The sequence below is a fragment of the Pan paniscus genome, chromosome 18 (assembly GCF_029289425.2).
Source record: "Pan paniscus chromosome 18, NHGRI_mPanPan1-v2.0_pri, whole genome shotgun sequence".
Taxonomy (NCBI): domain Eukaryota; kingdom Metazoa; phylum Chordata; class Mammalia; order Primates; family Hominidae; genus Pan; species Pan paniscus.
This window is the reverse complement of record NC_073267.2, coordinates 81958732-81976282: the sequence shown is the minus strand read 5'-3', so window position 1 is coordinate 81976282 and position 17551 is coordinate 81958732. Positions and strand designations below refer to the sequence as shown.

The window sequence follows — 17551 nt, the reverse complement described above, 5'->3', positions numbered from 1 at the left end:
AATGTTTGCATGGAAGGCCAAATTGAGAAGCTGACGTTTGAACCAAAACTTGAAGGAGGCAAAAGAAGGTATCTGGAATGCTCCAGGGAGTGATGGCCTTGGAGGTGGAAGCATGCCTGGTGGTATTTGAGGAGCCCCAGGGGTTGCAGCCACTTTTTTTTCTGGCTGGAGCAGAGACAGTAAGGGGGAAAGCTGTGCCTGATGGAGTGAGATAGGAAAAGAGGTGAGGTCTTTAGGATCGTATAGCCATTCTCGAGACTTTAACTTCTTTTGGGGAGATGAAAGGCCTTTGGAGGGTACTGAACAGAGGAGCAACATGATCTCCCTGAGCTTTTATGAAGGTCACACTGGCTGTTTATTGGAAATCAACTCTAGGCAGGCAAAGACAGAAAGACCAGGTAGGAGGCTACTGCAATAATCCAGACAAAGGATGACGGCGTGGACCAAGATGGTAGCAATGGAGGGCGGGAGAAGTGGTTGGGTTCTAGATGTATCTTGAAGTGACAGGACATAGGATTTGCTGCTGGGTTACAGGTTAGATGGTGGGACATGATGGTCATCCGTAACAGATGATGCCAGGGTTTTTGTCTGAGTAACTGGGGAGATGGAATTTTAATGAGATTAATTCAGTAAGAGCTGGGACCTGAAAGACAAAAAAACTCTACTGAGAGTGGTGGTGGCAGCACAGGGAAGGTAAAGGAGGCTTAACCCAGTCCAGAACCAGAAAGATGATAGCTGATTGTGTCAGCACAATCTGAATGACCCTTTCCAGGCTCTCTTGGAAGTGTCTCATCTTAAGTGCCTCAGAATTGAGAAGAGAGACAGAGAAAATGGACCCACTATGGTCACCAGGCAAAAGAAATCCTAGGCAAAGACACGCCAGTGTAGGTGGCTGGAGGAAAGTTGATGAGACCTCTTTTCTAAGTTGTTCTAAGTTGAACAAAGCTAAATTTTGTATTTACTCTGTGTAGCTATAATTGCCAGCATTTATATTAAATGTTGTTTTTAAGGGCTTTCATTCTTTTCAAGATAAAAACACTGCTATTCTCACAACTCATCTGTGAATGAGGTTTGGAGAGAAGAGAGTTGGGAGTAGCGTGTGTGGTGTGCTCATGTATGTGTGTGTACATGCACATACACGGATAGAGGGGCTTCTGAAGAGCCTGAGTCCTCCTGCTTACATAGTAAGTTAGGAGGGTGGGGAGCTACCTGGAAAAAAACATGATCACAAGTAAGTACTTAACGTGGACAGAATTAATGCAAAGGAGTGAACATCCTGTGGTAGGGTTAATTCAGAAGGGCTTATTTTAGTATAAATCCAATAAAATTCTTATCAGGCCAGGCATGGTGGCTCATCCCTATAATCCCAGCACTTTGGGAGGCCAAAGTGGGTGAATGGCTTGAGATGAGGAGTTCAAGACCAGCCTGGGCAAGATAGCGAGACCACCATCTTTATAAAAAATAAAAAAATTAGCCATGCATGTTGGCACGTGCCTGTAGTCCCAGCTACTTGGGAGGCTGAGGCGAGAGAATCACTTGAGCCCTGGAGTTTGAAGCTTCAGTGAGCTATGGTCACACCACTGCACCCCAGCCTGGGCAACAGAGCAAGACACTGTCTCAGAAAATATCCTTATCAGATTTTGCCAAAATCCTTTTTCTTTTGGCTTTGTAAGCATCTGTCCACTGCTGAGTGTGTATGACCCTGCTGAAAACTAACCGTGGTCTCCTTCATTCTTTGCTTCTCTTTGCTTCCACGTCCCTATTTTTTCTTCACTGCCCAGAAGAATGAGAGAAATGCTCTTCTTTTAAAAGAAGTCAAACTCTCTCTCTCTTTAGGGCTTCCCCTCTAGTACCTGGTACCCCCATCTATACTTAGGTGTGCTCAGAATTACTCTTTGGTCTTAAAGCTTCCGGTGGGAAATAAATGCTTTTTTCTAAATGATGTGTATAAAGCTTAGCAGCCTGGCAGGGATACTGGTGAAATGTCAATGCTTTATCTTCCCCAGAGGTCGTCTTGGATCTTCTGGGTTTAATTTTGGTCTGAGGCAACATGATGGGCTAGCCAGATGATGAGATTTTATGCAACTCTTCCAGTACAGGACAAATATAGCACCCAACCTAATTTGCCTGGTTATAAAGATCCAAGGACTGCTTCTATCTGCAGAGAAACTAGAGTTCTTTGGATAGGAATTTTAAACATTTGCACACTATAGATATCAATGGGTTTAGAGGAATCAAATTTCAAAGACTTGGAGAAATGCCTAGACTTATTTGAGACCTATTAAATTTCTACTTATTTATCCTTCTAAATTCTAAAGGAATAGAAAAAGACACGCTATGGATGAAGCCTACATTTCACTTACAAATGTGCTGAAGAGCAGTATCACAAAGGCACCAACTTATTTCCTATTGCTTCTTTGTCTTTTTTTTTTTTTAAACATTCTTCCTAATGAAGACACAGATATTTTATTAAGAGTCTTCTTTGACTTTTAAACTGAGATCTGAAGAAAATAAGTACGTTGGAAATGATTTTACAGAGGTAAGACTAGTTCTTAAAATGACCATCTGGAGTGAGATGTGATTCTGGAGGCCATCTGGTCTACCAGGTTTCTCAGCTGGATTTCTATCCAGGTCTCAGCTGCTAGAAAAGATGGGGACTGCTGGCTGTTCATAGGAACCTGTTCCCATATTTAGTACACATTTCATCCCTACTTGTGGTCAAAGAGATTATAGCTATTGCTCCTTCCTTGCCTATGTGGCCACTTGATCACAGAAGGAAATTAATTGGCCTGGCATGATTTGCCTTTTGAAAAGTCACGTTGGTTTCCACCCAATACTTTATGCTTTTCAAGTTGATGCTAATTGATTGATGTTAAGTTCTGTATTTTCCTTGTATTGAAGTTAAGCTGACAGGTCTATAATTACCAGGATTGTCCTTTTTCCCTTTTTAAAAAGATGAGCACTTCATTTACCCTTTTTCAGTCTACAGGGACTTTCTTTATCCTTTTGAGTTCTCAAAAATAATCACTTGCAGCTATGTAATAACACCTGCCAATTCCCTAAGTACTCTTCGAAGTATGTCATCAGGCCCTGCTGATTTGCCTAAAGCTGGCTTTTCAAAATACTTTTTAACCATTTTATTCCCTGTTCTAGTTTGCGCTGACTAGGTTGGCATTGTTCTGATAACTGAATCCCTAATGATTTTTTTTTTCATTTAAGAACCGAAAAGTCTCACTATCTTTTTTTAATGGAGATTTTTTTCTTTATTGAGAAACTTAAGACTTGGATACATCAAACTGAATTAATTTCCTGGGGAGGGGACCAAAACCCACAATAGAAAAAGGAAGTTAACACTGTCCGGGCCATAGCAGAACCCAGAGAATACATTTGTATAGTTGAAAAACTCTAAGTGCTTCATATTTGACCTTTTGATACAGCATGATCTATTAAATTTGTGATATGTATTCTTGGTGTTGAGGTCTATAGAACAATCTAGGAAGTCTTCAAACTTTGAGCTGAATTGCATGAGGGGTTATTTGGCTTTTGAATCAGTTTCTCCTTGTTCACAAGGTAGCAGCAGCAACCATTAGCACAGATGAGGACTAACTCACTTTTTCAGTCATTGTCATGAACTTCTGTTCCTATCTTTGAAGTAAGTGAGATATTTCCTTTGAACTCTAGTTTAGCCTTATATCACTGGATAGGTTTATCTGTTACTTTTTTTTTTTTTTTTTTTTTTTTTTGAGATGGAATCTCACTCTGTTGCCAAGGCTGGAGTGAAGTGGCATGATCTCAGCTCACTGCAACCTCTGTCCCCTGGATTCAAGCGATTTTCTTGCCTCATCCTCCCGAGTAGCTGGGATTATAGGCGCCTGCTACCATGCCTGGCTAATTTTTGTATTTTTAGTAGAGATGGGGTTTCGTCATGTTGGCCAGGCTGGCGTCAAACTCCTGACCTCAGGTGATCCACCCGCCTCAGCCTCCCAAAGTGCTGGGATTATAGGCGTGAGCCACCGCGCCCGGCCTTATCTGTTATTTCTTATGTCTTCTACAAATTGCATGTCTTGTACTTCCTTGTACTAGCAGAGCATAGAACTGTATGTTTAAGTGACATGAATTAATTTTAGATGCATCTTTCTGATGCAGACATTCTTCTCACTAGTGACTTCTGCTTGCCTGACGTTCACTTTAAAAAAAGTATTTTAGAATAATTTTTGATTTACAGAAAAATTGCAAAAGTAGCCCAGAGAGTTCCCATATGTTCTTCATACAGCTTTCCCTAAGGTTAACTTCTTAAATAACTGGGTACATTTGTCTAAACTAAGAAATTAATGTTGGAAGATTACTATGAACTATACTTTATTGGATTTCACCAGTTTTTCCACTAACGTGTTTTTTCTGTTCCAATATCCAATCCAGGATTTCACATTGCATTTAGAAGATTCAGTGAAATATTTTTTTTCATTCCCAATGATTCAAAATGATACTGTGTAATAATGCCCATCAAGATTCTACTAATCTTTACATCTTCAACAAATTACTTTTATCCACAGGAATCAAACTTGCCTTATATAGTTTTATGCTAAAAAGTGTCCTCTGTACGCTTCAAAGATGAGTTTGGCAATCTGAGCTCTACTGAATATCAGGGCATGCACCCTATGCTACCATCAGGGAATGGAGCCTGGGAAAATTGCTCAGAAGGCCCTTTCTTTTCTGGTTTGATCATTTTATTATGATATCTCTGTTGTTCTTTTCTCCTTTCACTTTGAGATGCTCTTTTGATTCCTGGGCAGGGCCAGGACTACAGTGAGGCAAGTGAGGTGCAAATTTTAAGGAGGCACTCAGTCTCAGGGTGGAGCACATGCAGGTTGGCACCTGAAGAGCTTGTGCCCATGAATTTTGCACCTTAGCCACCTCATTTGCTTCACCCTATTTCCTGCTGTGTTCCTGGGATTGGGAGCATAACGTAGTTTTGATTTGCAAGGTCATGCCGTTTTCTTTTCTATCACTTGCCCCTTCCCTGCCACTCCTTTTGTTATACATAACAGCTAATGTAACATTTTAATCTTCTTGCATAATTGCGGTTGTAAACTATGACCTCCTGCTTGTTTCCCCAGCTCCTTGTTAGAGAGTAGTCAGAATTTCAGAAAGTCTTGGTTTCCCTTTTGTTCCCATATTACATTTCCATGTGGAAGGCAGATCTTAAAGGGATTTTCCGAGCGGATGAGTGTAAGTCTACATCTAATTGTGGATTTGTATGCATAGTCTGCTATTTAAATTCTGCACTAAGTGCTAGGGGAAAAAAGAGCTCGCTTTAAAGCTTGTTTCAAGCTGTTAGACCTTCTTCTGGGCAATTAGAATAATAAAATGCAATTTAATACCTTTCTCCTTCCAAGTTGCCAGGTACATTTATAAGCCACATGGCTTTCCCTGACTGGGGGAATAAGTAAACTCATGACAGCAATGGTGAAAATATCCTAAAATGTTAATATTTAGAAAGAAGTAAATTATGATAATCTTCTTCCTGAGATCCATTTAGGAAACCGGTGGATTTTTCTCTATTTGTGACTTCCTGAGGAAAGCAATGCTTACAAGATGAAGTAGAAATGCTTTGTTGGTAGTATTTCTAGGACATTGCAGAGGAACAATTTGTGGTTTCAATAGTGAGGTGGTAAGTCCTGGGAGAACTCTAATAGATGCAATGAAAAGAGGCCAGATCCTTGACCACAAACAGTGAAGAACACAGTGGCGGCTTCACAGCCTCCCAGAGGCTAACTTTGGGTGTCCAGCAACAGGTCTGTGCAGCTAGGACCTTCTTTATGTTTACCGAGAACTCATGTCAGTAAATGGAAATGAAGACCACAAGTAAAGAATTCTTGGAAACCCAAAGTGTTAGGGAGCTGTGGGAAAATATCTCCCAGCTGGCTCCCCAGCTTATGTGGATAAATTTAGAGACTGACTTAAAGACCTTAGATTTAGAGCTTCCAAAGAAAGCAAACCTCAGGCTAAAATGAAATTACCTCAGCTGATGAACAGCCTAGACTCTAGATAAGTATTAGTCCAAAATCACAGTCTCAAGAAAGATGCTTATGCCAGGAGGTCTGCATGTTCACACATGTGTAGGATCAGTGCTACTGAGTGTCTTGACTTGGGCACCCCTGAAAGCAGGCTCTGTGACAAGGAACTGAGGGTCAAGTAGTAGTTGATGTGGGAGGTGGTCTTAGGAAACTCTGGTTGGGGAGTGGGAGACTGAAACAAGGAAGGGAAGGAAGCAGATAAAAGGTGTGTCCACTCATTGATTGACGGGCATTTGACTGGTTCCATATTTTCGCATGTGGTATATATACACAATGGAATACTACTCAGCCATAAAAAGGAATGAATTAATGGCATTCACAGCAACCTGGATGGAATTGGAGACTATTATTCCAAGTGAAGTAACCCAGGAATGGGAAACCAAACATCATATGTTCTTACTTATAAGTGGGAGCTAAGCTATGAGGATGCAAAGGCATAAGAGTGAAACAATGAACTTTGGGGACTCTGTGGAAAGGGTAGGGGGGTGAGGGATAAAAGACTACAAATTGGGTTCAGTGTATACTGCTTGGGTGATGGGTGCACCAAAATCTCACAAATCACCACTAAAGAACTTACTCATGTAACAACAACAACAACAACAACAACAACATTGGGTTAAAAAAAAAAAGGTGTGTCATCAAGTCAGGTACCACTGTGAGCAACTGGGCTCAGGTCCATTGAGGAAGTCTGTGAGACAGCATGCCTCGGGTTACCTCTGATTAGGGAGAAAGGAAGGTGGGAGATGTAATCTACCATCTCCCCATCTGACATTGCTTGAGGGTTGCTTCTAGGGGCATTAACTCTTGAGAACCTGAGCTTGTCCTATGATCAGGTTCCTACATCCAGAAGAAAAGCTTGCAGGCAGTGAGACACAGGTGCAGCAATAAAGACCCCCTGCTACCCCAATGGACACTGATACCTTAGTGCAGGTGTGATGGTTTTTATTTTCATGGTTGACTTAGAAGTTTGTCTGAGATCCATAGCAGATGCTGCTCCCCTTGTATCACTATGATCTGATATTTTCAGGGCAATGAGCTGTAAATACAGGTGTGAAAGGCCAGATAAGGAAAACATCGTGCCTAGGATGTACATGACCTTGGAGATAGATGGAAAAGTCCTGAAGGCAGGACTGGCATTTTCCATGTGTATGTGCGTTGGGGTGTGTGTGTTTAATTCTCTTAATTCTCTCTCATTGCTTGCTTAATAAGTACTCCTGAATGAACAGTGGAAGAACTTTCTATTATTCCCGCCCAAGGGAGCAGAGGCAGAAGTCAAGAGAGCAGGGGTGAGCGGCTGCTGCCAAGTCCCTTACGTGGCTGCTGTTCATTGCCTCCTCCATGCAGAGCTGATTGTCCTGCAAGGTCTTCCTCTGTCTCTTGCAGACATCGTGCAGATTCTTGATGTCAAGTTGCAGGCTTAACAGCTTGCTGTTCAGGCTGCTCACTTCTCTGTCTCTCTCCCCCGCCTAGGCAGCCAGAAAAACAAAAGCATCAATTATAAACTATCAAGAAAGTGCTGCTATCGTTCACTTAACAGGTTGACAGAGACTTGAAATTTGCTGGAAATTTGTCCATCAACCATTAGCTGTTATTACTCATCCTGTGTAACATTTACACAGTTTCCAATTGCCAGGTGTCTGAGCGCTCTGCATTATTCAGACAATTACTGATTTATATTAATTAATCTTCACCACACTGCTGGGGGTGCACAACAGACAATTCCCCTGTTTTTCAAGAGGAAGTCAGTGCCTAGAATAATTCTAGGCACCTACTGGACTGTCTATAAATATTAATGGCTCTGCCACTGATGAACATATTGAGATGTCAAATGAACTTGTCAAGACAAGTATAGTGAATCCATGATGGGCTTGATATGGGATTCTGAAGTCTCTTACCTTTCTCTTCTACCCGCTAGACCAAAAGATCTCCCTCACCTATAAACCCAGTGCTTTTCTTTTCTTTCTTTCTTTCTTTTTTTTTTTTGAGACGGAGACTTGCTCTATTGCCCAGGCTGGAGTGCAGCGGCACGATCTAGGCTCACTGCAAGCTCTGCCTCCCGGGTTTACTTAAACCATTCTCCTGCCTCAGCCTCCCGAGTAGTTGGGACTACAGGCACCCGCCACCATGCCCGGCTAATTTTTTGTATTTTTAGTAGAGACAGGGTTTCACTGTTTTAGCCAGGATGGTCAAGATCTCCTGACCTCGTGATGTGCCCATCTTGGCCTCCCAAAGTGCTGGGATTACAGGCATGAGCCACCGTGCCTGGCCAACCCAGTGCTTTTCTTTAGAGGCATTCACAATGGGAACAAAAGTGAAATCCCTGGGCTGGTGGCGTAAGATTTCTGTCTTTGATTATGAGTGAAAAGAATTAGCTAATTGTTGCTAGATGGGGATGGAAAGTAGTGATTGAGATATAAATAGAATGTGTGGGGCATAGTAACTTGGGTGGGGGTGCAGGTGCAGAGCTGTTGTAGGACGGTGGGGCTTTATCACTCCAGGATGCCACCTCCACTCCCAGAGTTGTGGGTGGCAATGGTGTGAAAAGGAAGGTGGAAGAAGTCCTGTGTGAACCTGTGTAGTGCTTCAGTTCTGTCACTGTGCTGGCTTTCTACAACACTTGTGAGCACAGATGTTACCGTTACTGAGTTTTAAATCTAGGAACTGAGGCTGGCTCCTTCATGGTAAGTACATGGTTTGGCTCCATGTCCCCAACCAAACCTCATCTCAAATTGTAATCCCCATGTGTTGAGGGAGGGACCTGGTGGGAGGTGATTGGGTCATGGGGGTGGTTTCTCCCATGCTGTTCTTTTAATAGTGAGTGAGTTCTTACGAGATCTGATAGTTTAAAAGTGTGGCACTTCCCCTCACTCTCTCTCTCCTGCTGCCATGTAAGATGTGCCTTGCTTCCCCTTTGCCTTCCGCTATGATTGTAAGTTTCCTTAGGCCTCCCCAGCTATGTGGAACTGTGAGTCAGTTAAACCTCTTTTCCTGATAAATTACTCAGTCTCCAGTAGTTCTTTATGGCAGTGTGAAAATGGGCTAATACAGTACCTATCTCTTAGGTTAGATTACCAAGAGGGTTCTTAAGTGAGGATTCATGGCATCTATTAAAGGAACACTCCCAAGAAAAACCAGCATGGAAGAGGGGGAAGCAGGACAGGGAAGGGGTAAAAACCAAGTATAGGTACATTTTCAGAGAGTCCTGTGGTCAGTAATTTTAGCCTGCTCATACATGAAACTCTGGAATATGAGCTACACCTTAGAGTCTGTCTTGATTGGTGTCAATGAAAGCTGGGCTGTCAAACTCAGCATCAGTCAGTCAATGGCCAATGGCCACCCCATGGGTTATAAGCTCCTAAGAACTTCCAGCTCTCTGCCCCTGTAGGCAAAGTGACTTCAATAGTCTAAAGGCAATTCTTCTAAGAGAGTTACAGCTGCAAAAGTGCATAGTAGGCAGGGGATAGGTGCATGGAAATAGTGAAGGGATCTAAGCCAAAGTGCCCAAGGTCTCACATCTGGTTAGCAGTAGGGCCAGGAGAGCACATTCTTCCTGACCCTGTAGCCAGTGCTCTGCCCTCATATCCAACTGACTGGTCTGTCTTTTGAAATATATGAGCTGCATAACACACATTCCCAGAGGAACTGGAGACCTGATATGGACATCGTAAATCAAACCTTACTGGACAGGTCAGTTTAAAGGACCCCTGCACAAGGCCGAGGGAGGCCGGAGGACAACGGTGAGAATTGGACATTGCAATGTCAGAGTATTCGGAATTCAGAAGGTTTCCCAGAACTGCTGCTGTCTCCGCTGATTTATTTCTTCATTTCCATTTAGTACCTGGACTTTTTTTTTTAACCACTTTACAGTTTAATTAGGTTAACGGCATGGCTCTGTCATTAAAAGGATTTCATTATCTCAAAACTCTCCCTCCTCCTCTCTTGCTCTTATCCTTCGTTCCTCACTTCCAGAAAAATAACAGTGGATGTCAACTGCCCCAAGCATGTAATTACCATTAAGACAATTACCGGGGACTCTCTTAAGAGAATATGTGTAGAGTGGCCTTAAAAGATGGTGTACAGACACTGTTTTCTAACTTGGAAACAAAATCCTTAACTCGATAAAGAGTGGTAGTTTGATTCTGGTGCTTTGGATCCCTTTCCTGTGGTCACCACACTGGGAATAGGGTATGGAGCCTCTCCAGGAAGTGGGACCCTAAGGAGCCTCTCCACTCTGGCCACAGGACTGTCTTTCTTTGGCATCTATGAGCAGGTTAGGTGACAACAAGATGCCTGCTCCACAGGAGAGCCAAATACCCTATACTCTTGCCTTGGTGCTGAATATATGTGTCTTAAGGCAGGGACCCTGACACCAGATTGTTCCCCATGGAGACCAGCACACTGAGGGCTCACTAACAAAATACCAACAATACACACTTGAGTCTCTCTAAATTAAAAGTTAAGTGCTCTCTCTCAGGCCAATAAAAATATCCTTTCTCCCTCCAGTTTTGGATGTCCTCTGAGTAGAAGGCCTGACAGTCCAATTCTTTTGCACCACCAGAAGTTCAGAATTGGATCTTCAATATAGATGATCTCATCTAATTTGTACATTTAGCATTGGCTCAGAGTCTCTGAGAAAATGTCTTCATTCATGAAACAAGGTTTGGAATAAATCATCTTTCTTTGAATATTCCTTAAACCAGTTGAATAACAAATATGTTTTGATGGATGTCAAGTGAAATTTACTTTTGAAAAGAAAACCATTCACTCCTGAAGACCAAATTATAAAGAGGTTTTGATGCATCAGAAAAGGAGTAAAAATGCTGGGAGAGTGATCAGGTGATTTCCAGAATGATGTTCGATTTTTAATTATAGGGAGTTATTAGAAAAGGCTGTGTTCACCTCAGAACCCCAGAAAAGCCAATGTTTCTGGGGTCTCAGTGAACCTAATTTCTTACTGGTATCTCGCACAGATATTAGCTGTAAACTATTTATAATCCTATCTACTTTATGAAGGCTAAATTCCAGGCAGATGCCTTTTGAGTATCAACATGCAATAGGGATAGATTTAATCTGACATTTCATCAATCATAGCTCTGTAACCATTACTGGGGCATGAGATGAACTGAGAGTCATAATGTTGACCCTCAGGCACCATCTGATCTTGTCCTGGATCTGAAGTCATTAACAATGGCTGAAATCATAAGTCTCCACTGCTAGGTGAGTTTTCGTTTACATAAGTCATGTACTTAGATACCCGGTTTCTCTTATATAAGGTTGGAACCTGGTCACTCTGCTTTGAAACATATGACAGCAGCAGCAGCTATCAACCCACAGGCAAAATGATGAGTGCTGATACTGCAGTTGCTACCATATTCATGATAACTATTGGAAAATAGGTTATTTACTGAAGCAAATTTTCTGTATTGATTAAACGGGTCTTTTGTCAAAAAGCATGGTATCTCAAACATACATTTCAAAACAGGAGAAGACATTTTGCTTTAGGTTTCCAAGTATTAACAGTCTCAAGCTTCTTCTTGGGGGAAGCTAATGTTAAATTGAAGCTCGTAATTCAGTAGCATTTTCAGAGCCCAAGAGCATTGCAAAGATTCACAATGGCAGCATTCCTAGGGATGTGGCATTTCAACATGAAAATCGGAGTAATTTTGGATTCAACCAATAACACCATAAAGGTCATCATCTTCGGGATATTATCTTATTTGTCTGAGGATGAGGACAAATCTTCAATAATCAATGGGAAACCACTTTTAACCACCACTAATATCACAACCATTCAATTTATGGTAAGAGTTATGCCTTAAGAATCATGAAACCTTAAAAACTAACATTGATTCAGGAATTTTTACATTTCACTTGTGTAATAGTAGAGTTTACAGTTATCTACAGTAATTTTAAACACTATTATTGATATTACTGACTTGATTCCCAAGTTGACTTTTCCATTTATAGAAATATTACAGTTTTTGCATTACTTATGAATGAAATTAATGGGTACTTATACGAGGTTTTGCCTGTGAACAAAAATTTAGAACCAATTATGTTCATATACTGAAGAGTGACTATATTTTATGGTGTTCTAAATTCTTTTAAAATTGGTGTATACTTATGTAACAAACCTGCACATTCTGCACATGTATCCCAGAACTTAAAGTATAATAAAAAAGATTTAAAAAATAAAGAAAACATTATGAAATGTAAGAAAGCTAAACACACACACACACACATGCACACACTTAGATTAACAAATTAAAAAAGATATCTGAGAGATCCCCTTATCAGCTGTGTATTCAAGCACAAGTTATTTAACTTCTGTGCCTACATTTCCCCATGTATAATATAGAGATAAGTATGGTTTTCTTAAGGTTGTTGCAAGGTTTAAATGTATTGGTAAATACAATGTACTTAGAACACTGTCTGACACATATCGTGGAAGGCTAGATTAGTGTTTGCCATAAAAACAAAATTGGCACACCCTGTGAGTATACAGACTAGGATACATACGACATATGGTGGAGATCAGCCACCTATGGAACGTGGGCTGATTTTTATTGGCACCTGGGCAATTTTCACAGACTTTTCACTATGATATCATTTGAGAAATTATTCTACTAAGAAGGTAAGCTCCATGAGAGTAGAGATCTTTGTCTATTTTGTTCACTGCTTTATTCCCAGCTCCTAGAACAACGAACGCCTGGCATATTGAAGGTGCTCCAAAGATATAAATTAAATGAAGAAAGAGCCTTCTAGAAAATCCATACGAGATCCTTGTTCCCCACAGAACTGGTATCAAGTTCTGTATGGCTCCAGTAATGCAGCAGGAAAGGAGTGGACTGCCTGTTTCAGAATCTGCTCACCTCTTGGTAGGAGGTCTGTTAAAAAGCATATGGTACATGGGACAACCCTTTACTCATCAAAAAAGTCCCCTTAAATCCTTTCTGGAACAAGGTAGGGCATACATAAACATAGTTTGCTGCTGTTGTTGTTGTTTGAGACAGGGTCTTTGTCGCCCCGGCTGGAATGCACTGGTGTGATCATGGCTCACTGCAGCTTCAACCTCCCAGGCTCAAGTGATCCACTTGCCTCAGCCTCCTGAGTGGCTGGGACCAAAAGAGCATGCCACCACATCTGGCTAATTTTTTTTATTTTTTGTAGAGACAGGGGTCTTACCATGTTGCCCAGGCTGGTCTTAAACTCTTGGGCTCAAGTGATCCTCCTGCCTCGGCCTCCCAAAGTGCTGGGATTACAGGTTTGAGTCACTGCGCCTGGCCCCATAAACACAGTTTGACCAAAATATTAAACTAATCAGACACTCCATTTTCATATCATTCCAGATAAAGAGAGAATGTTAGCAACAATAGTTAATATCGATTAAGTGCTTTCTACATGCACTACCTTTGCTAATCCTCATACCAAGTCTTTGGAATAAGTGATCATCATTCATATTTTCTAGATAAGGCAAAGGAAACTTAAAAGTAGGAAACAAACTCAGTATCATACTGCTGGTAGATATGGACCCAGACCCACCCAGCTCGAGTCTGGGCTCTTAAACACGATGCTCTGCTGCCCACCTCTGTCCATGATATTTTGTGATGCTTATTACAGGAATTTTGAATCATAAAACATGAAAAAAGTCCCTTGTAATGAATATTCAACTCCATGCATATAGAGGAGTTAGGAGCCTTACCTCATCTTTCATTTCCTTGGCAGCTCTCAATTCTCCTTTAACCTTTAGTATTTTCTGAGCTTTGTTATAAACCTGAAAAAGTCCAAGTATTTAAGATGGAAAAAGTATAAATAAGCCTCTGCCCTTTAAAGATTTTCCCAGCTGGATCTATGCCCTCAGCAAGAGGTTTGGAAAATTTTCCTGAACTGTTAGCAATACCCACTTGCTTACCCATCTGTTTGTGTTTTTAAAAGGGTGTTAAAACCTCCAGATGGCAGGACCATGGTTTTACATCTTTTCCAGAAAACCACTACTTGGTGAACCAAACAGTTTCTGAATTTACCCTTCTTGGAAAGCAAAAAGTCTGAATCGAGTTTACTTTTTAGATTTCTATGTACTCTACGGCTCAGATATAGCTAATATTATGTACTTATTATGAACCAGACATGATGTGCATGACCTAACTTCATTCTCACATGAACCCTGGGAGGCAGGGACTACTACTATCCTCATTTAAAGATAAGGAAACTGAGGCCCAGAGAGGCTAAGTGACTTACCCAGGGTCACAGAGGCTCTCTTACTACTCTATGAGGAGCTTCCATTAATTTTGTAACTATTCATATGAAATATCTGATGATATGGTGTTTTTGAAGCATCAGCTTGCCATAATGTTGATGCTCATAAAGTTAGGAAACATGTGAAGTGCTGAGACTTATCTAGCTAGAAAGCCTCCCAGGAAACCAAAGATCTTTGCATATGTATGTGCATGTAAGTACAGGATGATGCATTTGAGGTCATAATGCACTGAGCTTATTAAAATCATCTCATTCATTCTGTTTTTAACCCTAAGAATAGAGGAATTTCCACCAGGAACTTACCTGCAGAATAGTTCAAGGAATGAGAAGCTATCAAAATACTCATCCTTTGTAACAAACCACATCCCCTATCCCTAATATAAGCCAAGAGGAAGAAAGAATGTTGGTGATATGTGGATTCTGGAATGTTTTATGGAGCTGAATTCTGATTTCCTGCATTGAGTACCCTCTGAAGTCTTCATGCACAGAGGTGCATCATGGGAATGGAGGTGTGGCTCAGGCTCACCTGGTGGGGACAGGCTAGGTGATGGTGTAGTAACAAACAACCCCCAAGTCTCAGTGGCTTACGACCGTGAAGGTTTATTTTTTACTCATGCTACATGTCCTTTATGAGTCAGCTGGGGCTCTGCTCCACATTGTCCTCAATGTCCTCGTAGTCCTCAGCTGGTGAACTTCTATTATCTAGTATGTTGCATGTTGCCATGGTAGCAGAAAGGGAACTTGGTGAATCACCTACTGGTTCTTAAAGCGGAAGTGAAACACTTTGCTTCTGCTCACATTTCATTAGCCAAAACAAGTCACATGGCCATGCCTAACTTCTTCCTTTACCTCCTCAAAGAAATATAGGCATATGTCAGAGAGATGGCGGGTTTGGTTTCTGACCACCAAAATAAAGCAAATATCACAATGAGACAAGTCACACAAATTTCTTGGTTTCTCAGTGCATAGAAAACCTATGATTACACTATGCTGTGGTCTACTAAGTGTGCAATAGTATTATGTCTAAGAAAACAAGGTGCATAACCTAATTAAAAATACTTTGTTGCTAAAAAAATGCTGATGTGGACACAAAGGAGCACATGCTGTTGGAAAAATGGCGCCAATAGACTTGCTTGATGCAGGATTGCTACAAACCTTCAATTTGTTAAAAATGCAATATCTGTGAAGCACAGTAAAGTGAAGAGCAGTAACATGAGGTGTGCCTGTACTGGCGAACTCACAAATGACTTCCATGCTAGTCAAGCAAGATTTAAAAAAGCGTGGCATAAAAGAACACTAAACAGGGTTCTAGGCCACCAAGCTTCTAAACCTGGTTCAGCACCTCACTGGAGGAGTGGCCTTTGGAAAGGCCTTCATATCTCTGCGGCTTCATTTCTGCTTCTGTAAGCTAGGAAGCTATAATAAATGGCCTTTAGAAGTCTTTCCTAGCTTTAAAGTTCACTGATTCAGTGCTCTACCACGATGGACACCTTTCTTTCGGAGGAACTATGAACTCACCCAAGTATCATACAAAAAGTTGTAATGGAACAAATGTATCCTTGAGAATCATACTTCTTTGCAGGCAAGCCCACTGGATAGTCAGGAGATGATTCTGAAATCAAATGAAATCTTGTCCAAAAGACAGAAAAATGATTTTCCAGATTGTGATGGTTTCATCCACTATGGAGTTACACAGCTGTAGTTGCAAGAGCCAAGAGCATTTCGAAGGAAAAGTAGAAGGCATAGGTTCTAACATTTGCATGAAAATATATTGAAATTTACTAAGTAAGGTAAGTAGGAAGAAAAAAAGAGAGCTGGAGTTTGTTCCATGAAGGAGATGTCAGAATCTTGAGTCATCAACAATAGCAGCAGGCAGTTTGGAAGGGCTTATGATGAAAAACCTGGAAGTGTTATATGATAAGTTTTTGATACATTTGACAGTAATGTTTGCCAGATGGATAGGGAAGAGTGTTTTGGGGGAGCCCCACAGGCTTTACGAAATGCCATGTGAACCTTCACAGTGCTGTCTGACTGAGGAGTATGGCTGGACAGATATTTTGTGGAGGAAGGGCTCATCCCAGAGGCAGGGACTCTCTACCAGATCCCCGGCTACTGACTCTCTGAAGCCAGGACTTTGCTCATGTCTCTCTCTTCTTGAACCCTTGTTCTTACATATTCTGTTCTGCCTCCTGCGTCTCTGTTGAGACCTTCATTTCTTCATGCCTTGTCTACTGCCATCTGCCCAGGCAACTCCTTTTTTGTATTCAAAACTCCTGCCATCTGCTTTTCAAAGTAGGCCTTCTCTTGGTGACAGCTGTGCCTAAAAAAATGATTGTAGTGAAAACAAAAACTTGGTCAGAGCTTCTAGTGATGTTTTGTGCCTTCCCTCAGTCTACTATCAGAGCATCTTGCAGATTCCCAAGAAACACCTAACACCACACCTCAAATGGGTGACTAAGGTAGCAAGTATCAAGTCAGGTGTGCAAAAAGAGAAAGTAACTCTTTCTATTACTCAGTGTTTTTGTTTAGCCCCATTTTCACCAAATGGCAGAAAACACAATCTTAGTTATTTCTGAGAAAGCACCACGACTTTCAGGTTAAAAATGAATCAGTTCATGATTCCCTCACAGTTCATGATTCTCTCAACCTCTTTAAGGCATCTCCAGAGTGTGCTTAAGATTTTGAGGTCCCAGTTTGGATCCTGGCACCAGGGGAAGCTTGTGGTCCATGGTCATGGGCATCTCTCCTAGCTAGAGTATGCCGAGGTGTCATTGTCCTGGTCAGTAGGCCACATGTACTAGTATTAGTCTGTTCTCACATTGTTATATGGAAATACCCGAAACTGGGTAATTTATAAAGAAAAGAGGTTTAATTGACTCATAGTTCTGCATGGCTGGGGAGGCCTCAGGAAACTTACAATCTTGGCAGACAGCACCTCTTCACAAGGTGGCAGGAGAGAGAATGAGTGCCAGCATGGCAAATGCCAGACGCTTATAAAACCATCAGATCTCGTGAGAACTCATTCACTATCATGAGAACAGCATGGGGGAAAACACCCCATGATTCAATTACCTCCCACCAGCTCCCTATCATAACACATGGGGATTGTGGGATTACAATTCAAGATGACACAGCCAAACCATATCACCTTATATCCTGTGTCTTCCTCATCCTAAGGGCTTTGGGTCACCTGGCACTTCCTCATCCTTTGAAGATGC

The 17551-nt window shown here is 41.4% G+C and overlaps 1 protein-coding gene across 4 annotated transcripts in view; it reads right to left on the bottom strand.

Annotated features, from left to right (window-relative positions):
- PMFBP1 (polyamine modulated factor 1 binding protein 1) overlaps window positions 1-17551 on the bottom strand; it is a 165867-nt gene that overhangs the window by 38518 nt on the left and 109798 nt on the right. For 2 of the 4 annotated variants that reach the window (XM_055100235.2, XM_055100236.2), the window contains exons 1-3: window positions 14316-14532; window positions 13780-13851; window positions 7391-7543 (exon numbers count right to left, since the gene is read on the bottom strand). In XM_055100235.2, coding sequence (XP_054956210.2) covers window positions 7391-7543; window positions 13780-13791 — 165 coding nt within the window. In that variant the 5' untranslated portion in view covers window positions 13792-13851; window positions 14316-14532. Of the gene's footprint in view, window positions 1-7390; window positions 7544-13779; window positions 13852-14315; window positions 14535-14636; window positions 16654-17551 lie in introns of those variants that run through there. The other 2 variants (XM_063597724.1, XM_055100233.2) reach the window with 2 other exon arrangements.